Raw genomic sequence first — 17,200 nt, forward strand, 5'->3', positions numbered from 1 at the left:
ATTTTGCAAACACTTTCTGTGGAACATTGGATTACTATTGTTATCTGGCATGTGGAAACATTTATACTAAAAAGTATCAAGTGCAAAACAACAATGTGAGAGATAGACTTTTCTAATAGAAATTGGCTGCTAAACATCCAGCCATTGGTGTGTATATAATCACTGATTCAAAACAACTATTTATTTGCTGCTGTGGACATTTTATCCATTTTTATTCTATTTTATATATTTTTTCCAATTTTGTAGAACATTATCTGTAGATGAATACACAATTAAAGATGTGATGCATTATATATATATATATATATATATATATATGTTTAAATTGTCTGAGCTTAATTATAAGTTTAAATAAATGTAATTGATTGATACTATTACTGTGGGCATATATTGATGTGTGTGTATGTATGTGTATATATATGTGTGTGTGTGTGTGTGTGTGTATATATATATATATATAATATATATACACACACATCTCTACTATATAAAAGCAAAAATGTGTTCTTCTGTCTTTCTATACAAGAGAAAATGTGGGAGAGCGCAATGGGGTGACCAATAAATAATGTTTAATATAAACAATCTGTTGACAATAAATCTATACATAAAATAACAAATAAAACCATAAATCATGAAAAGTACCAAGATGTATTGAATCAGGACTGTGTCTGTGAACAATGTGCAGATAGATGAAAATGTATAAAGTACCACATGTACTGGACATGTAGTAATGTATAAAGTACTACATGTACTGGATAAAAATCCTAAAGGAAAAAAAGGTCTAGATAGGCACTGTGGTGCACAAATTAAAATATGATTACTAATGAGGCTTATTTAAATGCTGTTGAACCATCAACTATGTTGGATTAATTAATACGTTATCTGCATCAAATATTCGGGACTTCATCATACTTTCAACATTACACAACAGTGCATGGATGATTACCGGTATTATACAGTTATTGGAGTACGTTTGAGACTATTATTTTTATTTTTCTAATCATATTTTAATGATTATTAAAATATGCCTATCTAGACCTTTTTTTCCTTTAGGATTTTTATCCAGTACATGTGGTACTTTTGATATACATTTTCATCTATCTGCATATTATTCACAGACACAGTCCTGATTCAATACATCTTGGTACTTTTCATAATTTATGGTTTTATTTGTTATTTTATGTATAGATTTATTGTCAACAGATTAATATAAATGAATAAACAAACATTATTTATTGGTCACCCCATTGCACTCTCCCACATTTTCTCTTGTTTTTCCTTCCAAGGGGACAGCCACCCCTTAGAGAGCTGCATTGGAATACCACTTTCATAACCACAGCGCCCTTCTGTTTTGTGTTGTGTTTGGTTCCTCTTTCTATACAAATCCACAGTTTACAAGCCAAGATCGTGAAATTTTACATACGAGCGTATTAAAACACGGTGGAGGCAACTAAAAAAAATGTGAAATCGAAATAAATTACTGTTCATTTTTAATTAATTAAAAAACACAATTTTTGCATAGCATTTGCCCTCTACAGGTCAGGTACGAAATTAGAAAAGGATTTAACTTATCTACTATTTTTACTTTTCTATATCTACTATATAAAAGCGAAAATTTTTCCTTCTATCTTTCTATACAAATCCACAGTTTACAAGCCAAGATCTCTCATGGTTCTACACCAAAGAAGAATAAAAGCATGTCCTTGTTATATTCAGATTAGGACACCATTCTTCTTGGGCCATCTGCAAGGTCAATAATAAAAATTAAAATTTTATTTTTGTTTAATTTCATTATTTGATTTTATAACATGCATTTTGCTACATACTCAGGAATTATGGAATGTTATTCTGTAGCATATAATCTAAGTCTCTGAACATCATTTACTATGGCTCTCGCGTGGAGTTTACAGTACCTTTTAAATGCTGTATGAATTTATAACCACTATTGATATTAAGCCAGGCTTATTATGAGTCTGAATATGGTAAAAATTGCTATCTGCATGCATGAGGAGAGATCCATCTAATTTAGAATCAGGCCCATAAAGATGGCGACTATACTGGGATGCAAAAACGCAGCTCTGCAGCACAAATATGTTTATTTATACTTGCTCATGCATCAGCTTACATAGCTAGATGGTGTCAACCAAACTTTTTTGTCTACCTCCTTGGTTGCTGGAACGCACAGAGGCTACTTCCGGTTCATTCCTTTGTCAGCCCCTGAAGGGTAAAACCGATTGGATGAATCTTATTCACCGTGGAGACCCTGAATGCCGGAAACAGCTGCACAAGGAACTGGAAGTAGTTGCTGAGCATTTCATAGTGCGATCCAGCAACCAGGAAGTACACAGTCATCCTGGTATCAGAGCAACAGAAGCTCTTGGCCGCAGTGGCGGAACTCCCGGAGACAATGGAGTCATTTGCCGCCAGGCGCCATTGTCACCCGGCCATTTCGGGCACTGCTGAGGAGGAGCTGCATGGAGAAGCGCCGCTGATCGGCGCTCCTTCTCTCCGCTCCCCCCCTGCGTAGGCATTATTTCTGTTTTATTGTGACTGTGCAGCGCCAGTGTTTATGTTTGTTTTGGATATAAGAACCATTGATAGGTGACCTGTGGCCCTTTTAGGTACTTTAAAACTACAAGTTCCAGCATGCCAGGGCGAGGTGACTGGAACAATGTAATTCCACAATAGAGCAAGGAAACTTCATGTCACATAATAATAGATTATAGAGAATTCTTTGTTCTATTTCAATTGCACAGAGTTTCTAATGCTGGGTACACATTGGCCGATATATATGGCCGATCAATTGATCGGCCAATATATCTGCTGGCAGTGCGTACAGGCGATATGTCTGTGAATCGCGTTGTTCACAGACATATCGCATTGGCTGTGCTGCACAGCCGATGGACAGATATGTCTGCAGAATATATCTGTCCATCGGCAAGTCTGCAGACCACCCGTACACACACAGTGGCAGCTGCGGGGAGGGGGGCGGCCAGTGGGACCCGCGACTGCCGGATAGATGATGGCCGTTCAGTGTGTATGAACGACCATCATCTAAAGATATATCTGCAGATCGCTCAATCTGCAGATATATCTTTCAGGTGTGTACCCACCTTAAAGGTGACAATTATGTTAAGACCAATCTAGATAGTATTTTAGACGTTTGTATACCATCACTGTGAGTGCTGAATATTTTTCAATCGGAAACATGTCTGACAATATTCCCCCAATAAAATACCAAGTCACACGTATCCACATTCCCTAGGCACAATGACCGTGCCCCAGAATAGTAGGCCAAAATGTATTCAGACTCATCTTGCCTATGCCCCCTTTAATCCATGGTAAAAATCAGACTCTTGGTTATCCTTTCTTTCTTGAACTACAAGATTTTGGAAGTCTGTTATGAGGTAATTAAGATAGTAAGTTTATATAATTGAAGTTGCTCCCACAATTATTTCCATTTGGTGCAGGTATTTCAGTGGTCTCTAAGAGGTGTAAATGCTCGTCATCAGGGTATACCGATAATCCGGAGGTAGTTTGTAATAGACCCCAGTTTCTGTGTGTGTTCTGATGGTCATCAGCCCATGGTATCCATTCAAGAATGGCCCATCCTCTGCAGTGTGCTCTACAGTCAGAGTGTACATGGGGGAGACCTTCATTAGACTCCGTGTGCTGATCCAGGCCCTTCCCAAAGCAACTGCCTGAAGCTGGAATGAGACTTCCTGCTGGACCCCCTGGATGAGTTGAAGCATATCCTGCACCATTTGCTCTGTGTAGCCTTTCACCAGCTGTTCTGCAGGCCATCTGGGGGCAACTGTAACAGCAGGGAAGATGGCATTGATGCTACTGATGAAATCTTCCCCTCGAATATACCCAGGAGTGCTGAAGCTCCCATAAGATATGTCCATGCTGATCCAGACTGGAAAATACAAGAATCTCTGATCATTCAGACTCTTCAGGACATGAAGGGTCTCATTGAGAGAAGCATGATCTTTTAGTCTAAGGAAAACGCCCCAAGGATTACCACTGTTAGAAACCAACTTCAGGCAGTCTTCCAGTGGAAGCCTAGCTGAGGACTTTGCTAAGATCACCATTGGGACAGGAGAAATGTTGATGGATTGAGCCTCTACTTGGAAGGCGAGCATTCCAAAACTGCCTGCAAAACAGACCAAGAGCACTGTAAATATTCCACAACAGACACGAAAGAACATCAGTCCTGGATCAGTTACTTTTTATGTTCATTAAAACACATTCAATGTTCCTTTTATTTATAAATCTGCTAAAAAACCAATTAGGTGGTGCAAATGGGAAGTAGTCTGCACCCCGGCTGACGGGATGCCAACGGTCTAAATACCGGCGCCAGAATCCCGACAGCAGTTGCAATCCTGGCTCCAGAATACTGACTGCCGGCATCCCGAAGGCAAGTATCGGGGGTTGGGGGAGAGTTAGGGTGCAGGATTAGGGTTAGGCACAAGGGGTGAAGGTTGGGTTTAGGGTGCGGGGAAGAGGGGGGTTAGGTTCAGGCACTAGGGGAGGGACCAGGAAGGGAGGGCTAAGGTAGGGAGAGGGGAGCATACCGATGAACCAGTGTCGGTATGTTAACCCTGTCGGGATCCTGACCGACGGGATCCCGACTGCCGGCAACCCATAACCAACCCGGTGCAATTAATAGGTAGTGTGTTTGGGGGAAGGGGGTGTGTGTGACAATTTCTTATCACCTCCAATGTATTTAACATACTTGTCTTTTATTCCTAACAATGTTGTTGCTATAGGGTGTGTGCTTGCAACATAATTAATTTAAAATATGTTTAACATTTTTTTGTTACATATGTTTTTTTTTATTTAGAGAAGAGAAGTCTTAGAGCCTGATTCAGAGCCAGACGCAATTAGCGCTCGCTCGTTCAGAAAAAGGGGGTGGCTATTCAAATGAACCGTTCGCTCTTTGCGGTCTGTTGACGCCTCCATGTCTGAACGAGCGAACAAAACATGCGGATGTTTTTTTGAAAAATACGCCCCCTGGCCGCTCGCATCATACGTCATGTTCGCTATTTATTAGATTAATCGAGTACATCGAAAGGCGTATGAACTGCTCGCTATTCTTGTGGTTGGTTTTTCCTACCACTATATTGCGAGCAGTTCTGACTAAAAAACAACCAAGTGACGTGGTCAATGACGCTGCTGTATTAATTATGCACACCCATAAAACGCCCGCTTTGACCTTTAGGCACAGCTGCGTTCTGATCTCCACTGCCCGTTTTCAAGCACCATCCCCTGTTACCACCCACATACGCCTCATTCTGTCACTCAAAATAGCAGGCATTCGCTATATAACGAACAAATGATTTTCGGCCGCACTGACTTTCGCGCATGCGTATTAAACACCGTACACATGCGCAGATGGGCGAACATCGCTCGGAACGAGCGTACTGCCGCTTATGAGCGGCTCTGAATCAGGCCCTTAGTTTAGTAGTTATTTTACAAATGTTTAGCTGAAATTCAAGTGAAATGTTCCCATGTTGTGATCACTATTCTCTAAATGCCTCCTTGTAGATATTTATTGGGCTATAATTACGAAGCTTCCCGGCCCAGTGTGCCGTACACTGAATGTTAGTAACGCTTTAACTTTTCAGGTTCAACCTGCCGAGAAGCTTCGGAAATATAGCCCTATATCTTTTCTATCAGATAGTATCAAGCCCACCACTCGGTTCTTCTACCACTTGCGAATGGTATTTGTTTTGTTTTTGTAACTGGATGCAAATTGGATTCCTTTACCAGTTTAATATTAATTTCATATATATATTTTTTCTTATTAATTATCATCAAAATAGTTAAAATCACCCATGAGGATGACATTTGTTGTTGCTGCCCTCTCAATTTATGATGAATTACAGTTATTTATGCTACAGCAGGTGCCTTGCTCCAAGTATATCCAACCATAAGGACTCACTGTAATAAACCCTCTCCTTTCTAAACGTGCTATGGGGGAGACTTATTAAATCTTCGAGACAGAAAGTGGAGAGAGATAAAGGGCCTGATCGCGTGATGGACTCAATGCCGATCTTTTCGCAAATAGATTGCGATGGACTTGCACTGCGCATGGCTGTCGTAGACAGAATTTATTTGCAAAGTGATTGACAGGCAGGGACTGTTTGCAGGTGGTAAGAAGGGAGTGGCTACGCAAACAAACGTGACAGTTTTCGAGGCGCATGTCAGCCTTTGGCTGCGAGTTCCGACAGCCATTGTTAGTAACCATAGAACTCAGAACTTTGGCAATCGACTGATCTGCAGCCGACGCTGCGTCTTTGTACTCAAGCTCTTGGGTTTGTGAAGCCTGCGGTGGGCGTCTCAATGCAAATACTGGCGGCTCTGACATTTGCATATTTTTGCGCACAGTCACTCTGCACAGAGACGCAGTTGCGACAGGATTTGCTTCCATCTCTAAATCAGGCCCCAAAGTGCCAACCAATCAGCTTCTGTCATTTTACAAACTGTGCTAGAAAAGTGGCAGAAGCTGATTGGTTGCTATGAGCAACTTCTAAATCGCTTTCCAAGATTTGCTAAACCTCCCCCTATATTATTACAGCACTTCTTGGGCTTGTAAACCAATACCAAGAGTTTGTTAGAAATGTATAGCTCCTATTACCGCACTCACTAAAAAAAGGGTCAGAACCCGGAGTAGATTCACCTAGAGTGGTTCCCATTCAGTTTCTCGAGCTTTTCTCACATCTCCCGTTCTATTGCTGCATAGACATGTAAAGATTTTCTGTCCAACCATCCAACTAGTTGATTGGTTGGAATGAAAATCTGGTAAGGTATGAACAGTGGTGTAACTAGGGTATTTGGAGCCCAGGGCAAATTTGAAAATGGAGCCCCCCCCCCCCCCCCCCCATGTTCGCGTGGCGAAAAATGGGCGTGACCACTGAAAAATGGGGCATGTCAACATGACACACCCATTTCTTGTCACTGGGAACATTTCTTTCCATTTGCACCTTAATGCAGTGCCCCTTATACAGTCCCCCCCCTATGCAGTGCCCCTAGTAGTGGTCCTCCTTATGCAGGCCCCGATTAGTTCCCCTTATGCAGGCCCCCAGTAGTGGTCCCCCATATGCAGTGCACCTTAGACAGTGCCCCCTGTAGTGGTCCCCCTTATGCAGCCCCCCATTAGTTCCCCTTATACAGTGCCCCCAGTAGTGATCCCCCATATACAGTGCCCCTTATACAGTGCCCCCAGTAGTTGTCCCCCTTATGCAGTGCCCCCTGTAGTGGTTCTCCCTTTTCAGTGCCCCCTGTAGTGGACCCCCCTGTGCAGTGCCCCCAGTAGTGAGCCCCTTATATAGTGCCCCCAGTAGTAGTCCCTCCTATACAGCGCCCTTTATATAGTTCCCCCAGTAGTAGTCCCCCACAATGCAGTGCCCACAGTAGTATCCCCCCCCAGTGGTAGTCCCCAGTAGTGGTCCCCCATGATGCAGTGCCCACAGTAGTATCCCCCCCAGTGGTAGTCCCCAGTAGTGGTCCCCCAGGATGCAGTGCCCTCAGTAGTATCCCCCCAGTAGTGGTCGTCCCCCCCCTAGGCAGTGCCCCAGTAGTATCCCCCCCAGTAGTTGTCCCTAGTAATGGTCCCCCCCACCTGAAGCAGTGCCCCCAGTAGTAGTCCCCTTCTTTGTAATAGAGCGCACCCCCCCCGAAATACACACTGAAATGAAACAAAAGAAAAATACTTACCTGTATCCACGCTCCTGCTCCCGCCGCCGTCCGCACGTCCATCCTCCCGGGCCGGGCCGCTCTGCATTATGGGAGAGATGTCATGACATCATGATGTTTCTCCCATTACCACTGCAGGAGCCGGACAGAAGCCCAGCTCTTGCAGTGGGCGCGCAGCAGTCAGTGAGAGTCTGACTCTCATTGGCTGCTGATTCACACACACATCGCTGCCGCTCGGCAGTGATGTGTGTGCAGCAGCAGCAGCCAATGAGAGTCTGTCTGACTCTCATTGGCTGCTGATTAACACACACATCACCGCCAGTGCTGGCGGCGATGTGTGTGTTATGCACTGTCTGAGCCTGCCTGCCACCCTCCTCCTGGCGCTATTGGGCAAGCGCTCCGGGGGAGGGAAGGGGCTCAGCTGTGCAGCACAGGAACCGGCGCTGGAAGCCTAGCGCCGGTCCTGTGTAAATGTGTAGCGCTGACCGCACTCACTGCGGTCGGCACTACACTGGCTAACTAGGGCGGTCCGGTACCGTGGCCGGCGGCGCGCCCCCCCCCCCCCGCGTGCCGCCGGTCCCATGGAGCCCAGGGCACACACCCCGCTCGCCCTGCCCTAGTTACGCCACTGGGTATGGAAGCAATTGATAATCAGCAATTTGCTCCCAAACGCCGGAAACTAGACAAAACCTGTTGTTTGAACAATTTGTTTACATCAAACATTTAACAAACTTATCTGATGACCATTTTCATCTGTTTTCTGGCATTAGGAGCAAATTGCTGATCATCAGTTACTCCCATACGTTACCAGATTTTCATTCCAACCAGCCAACTAGTTGGATGGTTGGACAGAAAATCTGTGTGTGTATGCAGCTATAAGGCTGGTACATACTAGATGAAGTCTAGTGTGTACTGACCTCGGTAGCAATGGGACCCGCCGGGGAGCTGGCGTTGGCAAGTACATCCACACTTGCTGATGCCGGGAGTGACAGCAGTATGGCCCCCGCTAACAATATCACCCGTCGAACCTACATGCAGACGATGTGTCCGATATGTCGCTCCAATCCGCCAGATCGGACAACATATCGTCTAGTGTGTACCTGTCTTTAGACTTCCATATATTTCCCTGCCTTCCTTTCTTTTAGAGGTTGATACACCGTCATTATAATAATGGCATGAGAACAGTGAAACAGCCAATAGAAGACACTTTTTTTTGGTCATGGATATAAAACGTGAAAGTTCCTGCTGTCTATAGTGTATTTATTCCATTGGACGGTGAGGACTCATTGTAACCCCGTCTGTCCACGCTGCTAAAATTCCTTTTGAGAAAAGCTTTTGTAGATAATTAGATATCAACATACAGTGCATCTGGAAAGTATTCACAGCGCTTCACTTTTTCCACATTTTGTTATGTTACAGCCTTATTCCAAAATGGAATAAATTCATTTTTGTCCTCAAAATTCTACACACAATGGGGCAGATGTATGAAAGCGGCACGCTCTTTACCGAGGCGAAGCAGGAAGTACTACCGATGAGATGTAAGAACATCTCATTGGCCGGAGAGGGGGAGCGATAACTCCTCCCTCCGGCGCTACCCGCTAGAGACAGCAGCGCATCAGCCTAGTGCTGATGCGCTGTGTCTCTGTCCCGGCCGGCTCCACTGAGCACGCGCGGGATCTCGCAAGTATCGTGAGGTCCCCGTATGCAACCCTGGAGCCGGCAGCAGGGACACCGCTGTCCCTGCTGTGGGGATAGGCTAGTGCCAGGCTGTAGCTGTCGATAACGACAGCTACAGCCGGTCGAACGGTCATGCGGTATGACCGTTCGTACATGGCCCTGCTGCTCGGCGCTGCTATCTTGTAGATAGCAGCGCCAATAATAGCATAGCATAGCGCCCCTGCCATTTACCGCCCAGACTCCCGATCATACATCGGGGAGAAGCGGTATTAGCGGACATGACGTGCACTGATACCGCTTCTGGGCTTCATACATCTCCCCCATTACCCCATAATGACAACGTGTAAAAAGTTTTTTTTTAGATTTTTGCAAATTTAATAAAAAAAATAAAAAAAACACTAAGAAATCACATGTACATAAGTATTCATGGCCTTTGCCATGAAGCTCAAAATTGAGCTCAGGTGCATCCTGTTTCCACTGATCATCCTTGAGATGTTCCTACAGCTTAATTGGAGTCTACCTGTGGTGAATTCAGTTGTTTGGACATGATTTTGAAAGGCATACACCTGTCTATATAAGGTCCCACACTTGACAGTGCATGTCAGAGCACAAACCAAGCATGAAGTCCAAGGAATTGTCTGTGCCTCGAGAAAATCCTGTCTCGGAGGTCTACAAATCTGGGGGCGGGTACAGAAAAATGTATGCTGCTTTGCAGGTTCCAATGAACACAGTAGCCTCCAACATCTATAAATGGAAGAAGTTCGGAACCACCAGAGCTTGTATTGTGTGTAGAATTTTGAGGACAAAAATGAATTTATTCAATTTTGGAATAAGGCTGTAAAAAGTGAAGCGCTGTGAATACTTTCCGGATGCACTGTATGCCCTAAACTCTTACAATGGGCTCATAACTCCAAGTTTACTAATCTTATTTTACTTTTGATTTTCCCTATTTTGCTGCCTTGTTGTGTGCATATATCTCTCTGGTACTGTACTGTATTGTATTTTGCCTTTTGACCTTGCAATAGTGCTCCCTGTCCTGATCTGTGGCTGAACTCTGACCTTGTTTGCGCCTCATTCTCCATCTTTGAGTCCCACCACAATGGCCATCAGACTCCCAGTGGTAGACCAGCAACCCATTAACACCACGAGACAGCAATACATGGCAGCAACAAAGATGGTTCACAATTTCATTCATAGGGCCATATTCAATTAAGTTTTAGCCCAAAAAACGGCAAACAGGTGAAAATGGAGAATAAGTTTTCTCCGTCCCAGACCAGGAGAAAAAAAAAGAGAAATCCCTATTTTTGGCTAAAAATGTGGGTACATTGGTAAGTGGGGCCCATAATCTCATGAGCCCTGCCATCAGGGATACGGGCCCTCATTCAGAGCCGCTCGCTATTTGCGGTCGTTCGCTCTAAAACAAGGGGTGGCTCTTCAAATGAACCATTCCCTAATTGCGGTCTGTTCACGCCTCTAAGTCTGAACGAGCGAGCAAAACTTGCGGTTGTAATTTTGAAAAATACGCCCCCTTGCCGCTCGCACCATACGTCATGTCCGCTATTTATTAGATTAATCGAGTACATCGAACAGCGTATGAACTGCTCGCTATTCTTGTGGCTGGTTTTTTCAACCGCTATTTTGCGAGCAGTTCTGAGTAAAAAAAAAACAAGTGACGTGGTCAATGACGCTGCTGTATTAATTATGCACACCCTTAAAACGCCCGTTTTGACCTTTAAGCACGCCTGCGTTCTGATTTCCACTCCCCGTTTTCAAGCACCTTCCCCTGTTACCACCCACATACGCCTCCTTCTGTCACTCAAAATAGCAGGCATTCGCTATATAGCGAACAAACGATTTTCGGCCGCACTGACTGGTTCGCGCATGCGTATTAAAATCCGTACGCATGCGCAGATGTGCGATCATCGGTCAGAACGAACGAGCGGCCGCTTACGAGCGGCTCTGAATCAGGCCACTGTTCTTACTTTGCAGAAGACTCTGTACCACGGAGATGTCGGCCTCTGCATCAAACCATTTCAGCAGAATTCCATCATCGTCGTCTGGGTGAAAGTACATCTGGAGGCTGCCTCCGGAATAAAACAACTTCCTCCTGTTTGGATTCACTAGCAAACAAAATGTAAAATAAAAAAGGTGGTGTTCACATATCATAATCTTTGGAAAAGTTACATGTAAAAAGACAGATGCCTCATAATCACACAAATGAGGGTAAAGGTCTCTGTCAGATTATTAACCTGAAAAGAGAATAAGGGCAAAATTTACTAAGCGGCGGGTTCTAAACCCTGGGGGTTTGGTGGCGGTTTTGCAGTGGTTTCTAAATGACAGAACTGTTCTATTCTAAAATGTGTTTTGACTGCGGTTTGGCGGCGGTTTTGCTATCTGTAGATTTACTAAGTCCACAACCGCTGAAAACCACTGTCAAAACACATTTTAGAATAGAATAGAACAGGGCTGTCCTTTAGAAACTGCTGCAAAACCGCCACCAAACACCAGGGGTTTAGAACAGAATAGAACCCGCCATCAAACTGCCGGGGTTTAGAACCCGCCGCTTAGTAAACTTTGCCCCAGAGCTGGGTACACACTGACCGATACATTGGACGATCAATTGATAGATCAACGTATCTGCTGACCGTCGGCCAGTGTGTATCCGCGATATGTCGGTGAATGTCGGCGTTCACGACATATCGCATTGGCTGTGCTGCACAGCCGATGAACAGATATGTCTGCAGATATTTCTGTCCATCGGCAAGTGTGTACACAGCGGCAGCTGCGGGGAGGGGGGCAGAGGACACCCCCCCGACACGCCCCCTGGCCGCCGGGACCTGTCGGCAGACACAGATGATGGCCGTTCAGCGTGTATGAACGACCATCATCTGCAGATCACTCGATCGGCAGATATATCTGTATAGTGTGCACCCACCATAAGTCTCCAACAGTGAAGACTTTGATGCAAATGAATGAAGCCGTCACCCCCTGACCTCTTCCATTCTTACTCTTGTCACATCATAGACTCTGAACTGATACTTACAGGCTATTTGTTTGAATTCTGATAATAAGGGATCATAAATGTCATAATAGATCTTCTGAGTATCACTGTTATCTCGGATAAACAAAAGGTCGTCCAGGACAAGTGGGTCAGAACGCCCCTGCCATAAAGTCAGGCTGTACCTGTGCAGGTGAGAGAACACACTGATATAATACTGTATAAGCAGCACACCCAGTTATTATCACTATCATTGTGATGTACAATCTCTCTCATTCTTTCACATGTATTACTTAAGCTGGATACACACTTTTTCGATTGCAGGCTGATCGGGTAAAACTGTCCCGATCAGCCGTGCAGTCTGTCCCCAGTGTTACCCCGTCAGCTGCCTGTGACCCGCGTACACACTATGCAGACATAGCAGTGTGTACGGGCTTCTGTGGAATGGGGAGTTCGAACTGATAAATATTAAACAGTACGTAAGATGCGACCTCCCGATCCCGACTGTTGCGGGAGCGTTAAAAGCTGTTTATCGGCTAACGCTCCTGCATCGGCACAGCGCACACACCTATACAATCCAACGGCCGTTCTCTCGATATTGGATGAACGGCCTGATGATTGTATAGGTGTGTACCCAGCTTTAGTAAGTATCTGGAACACATAGCAGGGATGTGCCAACATCTTTCCCTGGGTTGGGTATGATATGTCAACACCAGGTTGTTGATATTCAGAATGTCAACAGATGACATGTCAACATCCACAATGTTGACACTTTTAGAATGCCAGCAGCACTATTTTAGCTTAAAACTAGCCCTAATTACAGCCTAACTCTAATTGCATGTGTCAACATTCACATTGTCGACACCCTGAATGTCGATATTCATAACATGTCAACATTCTGCAGACGAATATTTGATTGTTGACATTCATGTTGACTGGATCCCCTTTCCCTAAGGTCAGTAATACATACAAATATTAATCAGATTTTATATGTATATTAACTGTGTGAGTACAATTAAATAAAAAAAATAAACACACACATGGCTTCTGCCACCTGTACAAAACAGAAATATCCCTTTACGCTCATTAAGTGATGTTAACGTTCTCTAAATAAATAAATGCTACATTTTGCACTTTATATGTAACACTTTCTGGCAGATTCAACTCAAGGGGGCATATTCAATTGGGCGCGAGGTTTAGCGAGGCAAAAAACCTTGCGCCCAATTTTGGAATACCGCAGGTATGCGCGCTCCCGATACCCGTGGTATCCAATTACAAAAAAGTGGTCACGGGGTATTCAGCTCTGAAAAATTCTTTACTTACTGTAACTGGCCGGGGGTCTCTGCGACTTCCGGTGGCCTCCCCTCTATCTTCACACTGGAGAGGGGGCTGCTGGGAGGCTCCAGGGGCTGGTGGGAGGGGCAAGGGCTGCTGGGAGATGTAGTTCTCTCATTGCCCATTCCGGGGGGGAGCACACAGACACTGGGAGAGCCACACACATCACTCAGACACACACACACATAGACACTGACATACTCACCCTGCAGCAGAGGACCTGTCTTCCGACGCTGGATATAGAAGATGCAGAAGACAGCGCTGCAGAAAGTAAGTAATTAAGGACTAACTAAGCTAATTAGAAACTTCCTATTGCTTAATTAGTCCTAAGGGGGGATGCCACCGGGGTCCCAGAGCAAGTCAAACTGATTTTTCCTAAAAATAACGATTTTAGGCAAAATCACACTTGCTCTGGGGTTGCGTGAAAAAAAACCTCCCGACAGTCAAAAAAGAAAAAACCCTGCACCTTATTGAATTGCTAAAATCCCGCACCTACAGGAAAAAGCTTGCTGGTGTGGTATTTTTGCAATTCACGCACCCAATTGAATATGCCCCAAGATCTGTCTGAACCTCATGCGATGTGCAGCTGTGCATGGGGCATGAGCAAAAACAAGGTTATCCTGCCCATATAACTTATTATTTATTTATTACCAGTTATTTATATAGCGCACACATATTCTGCAGCGCTTTACAGATAACTCACATGATCATAGTGAGAGAGGTTTCGACTGAACCTTGCGGCTTATTGAATCTGCCCCATTAGAGTAGTTTACTTCCAATCAACTAATAATCTATACTACTAATATAATAAGAACGCTGTGTCTGTCTGTTTGTTCCAAGTTGGTGCTAAAGCCACTGAACCGATTTTCTTGAAAACTGTTCATTTTGTAGTGGAAACTCATAGAAATAACCTGCACTTTGTTTCATCTCCATCCGTTAAGTTAAAACTGAGCAATAACAAAAAAAACTAATTTATTGACCTCATCCATGAAAGAGATATATGTGTGGTACCACGCGTGCGGCCGGGGGAGAGGGGCTTTGAGCCTGAGTTCACTTGAATATGATCAGCTACATAGCAGTCTGAGCACAGGGCACACAGTGACATTGATGTGAGAGGTGGGTGAATATGATCAGCTACATAGCAGTCTGAGCACAGGGCACACAGTGACATTGATGTGAGAGGTGGATGAATATGATCAGCTACATAGCAGTCTGAGCACAGGGCACACAGTGACATTGGTGTGAGTGGTGGGTGAATAGGATAGGTTACATAGCAGTCTGAGCACAGGGCACACAGTGACATTGGTGTGAGTGGTGGGTGAATAGGATAGTCTACATAGCAGGCTGTGCACAGGGCACACAGTGACATTGGTGTGAGTGGTGGGCAGGGCCGGATTAGCAATGGGGCGGGTGGAGCTACAGCTCCAGGCCTCCCATGAAAATAGGCCCACAGTAACTGTGTTGACAGGAAAAAAAAATTCCCGTCACCACCAACAGCCCAGCACATTATCATCGGGACCGGCTACGGCATCGTCTGGTCCACCCCTTGATCACCGAGGCCACCCGAAGCTCCGCCCCCTACTCACGCTAAGCTCCGCCCCCGTATATACGAACCTGTTTGAGTCACCAGTGTGGAAGCCCCCTTGTCTCAGTAAACCCTGCCTCCTGGCTGCCCACAGCCTTACAAAGCTGTGTTCCCAGAGTGGATGTCCCTTTCTAACTCTAAGCTCCGCCCCTCGGTCAAGCTAAGCTCCGCCCCCCCGGCAAATGAATCTGTGTCACCAGTGTGCTTATGGGTTAGCCCCTGGTCTCGATAAGCTCTGTCCATGGTCACCTGAAATGCGCCACTAGTGTGGGAGCCTCCTGGTCATGTTAAGCTCCATCCCCTTGGTGAGACTCAGCCATACTGTGTGCGCAGGCAGCCCTTTTTTTTCTACCAAAACCCTCCTAACAGCTATCTGACATCAGCAAACATCTCAGCACATGGCAACCCTGGAATCTAGACCAAATACCTGATTGTAAACCTGCAACCCAGGAGCGGTGAGTAGTATATTCGAATTTTCCCTTCTTGGTTGTATTCCAGCATATGGGGGGAGATGTAAGAAGCCCTGAAGCAGTATCAGCGCACGTTATGTGCGCTGATACCGCTTCTCCCCGATCTATGATCGGGGGTCTGGGCGGTAAATGACAGGGGCACTATGCGCCCCTGTCATTATCGGTGCTGCTATCTACAAGATAGCAGCGCCAATAGCCTGGGCTATGTACGAACGGTCATAACGCATGACCGTTCGGCCGGCTGTTGCTGTCGTTAACGACAGCTACAGGCTGGCGCTAGCCTATCCCCACAGCAGGGACAGTGCTTACCCTGCTGCAGCGGCTGCAGGCTCCAGGGCTCCACGCGGGGATCTCGCGATATTTGCGAGATCCCGCGCATGCTCAGTGGAGCCGGCCGGGACAGAGACACAGTGCATCAGCACTAGGCTGATGCGCTGCTGTCTCTAGTGGGTAGCGCCAGGAGGGGGGAGTTAACGCTCCGCCTCTCCGGCCGATGAGATGTTCTTACATCTCATCGGTAGTGCTTCCTGCTTCGCCTCGGTAAAGAGGCGAAGCGGGAAGCGTTATAGCGGCACGTTAAGTGCCGCTATAATACATCTACCCCATGGTGATTTAATAACATCAGATCACTCGCAGTCCAGTACCCTCTCAGCATGATTGACATGTTGTGGCAGCGCCCCGTAACCGTTCTACAAAACAGTGGGCATGTCGCCCCATTTTGTAGGTGTGCCGATGCCAGGCTCTACGTCCTTGGACGCAGATGTCCTGGCTTCGGCAGAGGAGTTCCGGCACCCAGTATAAGGGGCATATTCAATTAGGCGGCGAAAAGCCAATGACGTCATTTCGCCATTCTGCACTTATCCCCGAATTAAATTTAATTGACTTTTTGCAGGTGCGAAAAGTCAATGGCAAAAACCTGTGAAAAGTTTTCACCTATGAATAGGTGTCAAAAACAAGTGCAAAATTGGGGTTTTGGGGTGCAACATTGCAGGAACCCTCCAGCACCCCTTGGACAGTCCCCCTAAGGTTAACTGTGTCAAAAAACATTTAAAAAGTACCACAGAACACCCCAAAAAAGTGCTTTCGTTTTGGGGGCAAAAAAAATAATAATTGGGGGATAAACTTTAAAACTATCGAAATAGACTCAGGGGGAGTCCCCAAGTATGCCCCAGGTGTTTTTTAGTTTGCAGGTGGTTACGGCAGGTGAATTTTCACATTAGCAACTTTAAAATATGCTAGCACCCATTTTCATGTACCCCAAATTTGCAAATTTGCTGGGACTAGTTATTTTGCCCCCAAAAAGTTGCTAAATGCTATTCTTCACCACTTTCTCAAAGCCACAAAAAAACAGCTATTGAGACCATTTAAAGACCCCCAAATACCTTTAGTAGGGCTGTTCGGGGGTACCCATAGTGATCCCCCATGTCAGAGCAT

At 45.4% G+C, this 17,200-nt stretch overlaps 1 protein-coding gene across 1 annotated transcript in view; it reads right to left on the minus strand.

Moving 5' to 3' along the window:
- Positions 1 to 1,488: 1,488 nt before the first annotated feature.
- Positions 1,489 to 17,200, minus strand: part of FAM151A (family with sequence similarity 151 member A) — a 50,377-nt gene continuing 34,665 nt past the window's right edge. Inside the window, exons 6-8 of the mRNA XM_088479361.1 lie at positions 12,422 to 12,561; positions 11,361 to 11,498; positions 1,489 to 4,156 (exon numbers count right to left, since the gene is read on the minus strand). Coding sequence (XP_088335487.1) covers positions 3,486 to 4,156; positions 11,361 to 11,498; positions 12,422 to 12,561 — 949 coding nt within the window. The 3' untranslated portion in view covers positions 1,489 to 3,485. The remainder of the gene's footprint in view (positions 4,157 to 11,360; positions 11,499 to 12,421; positions 12,562 to 17,200) is intronic.

Source organism: Taudactylus pleione, unplaced genomic scaffold (assembly GCF_031769625.1).
Source record: "Taudactylus pleione unplaced genomic scaffold, aTauple2 ptg000230l, whole genome shotgun sequence".
In the NCBI taxonomy this organism is placed as follows: domain Eukaryota; kingdom Metazoa; phylum Chordata; class Amphibia; order Anura; family Myobatrachidae; genus Taudactylus; species Taudactylus pleione.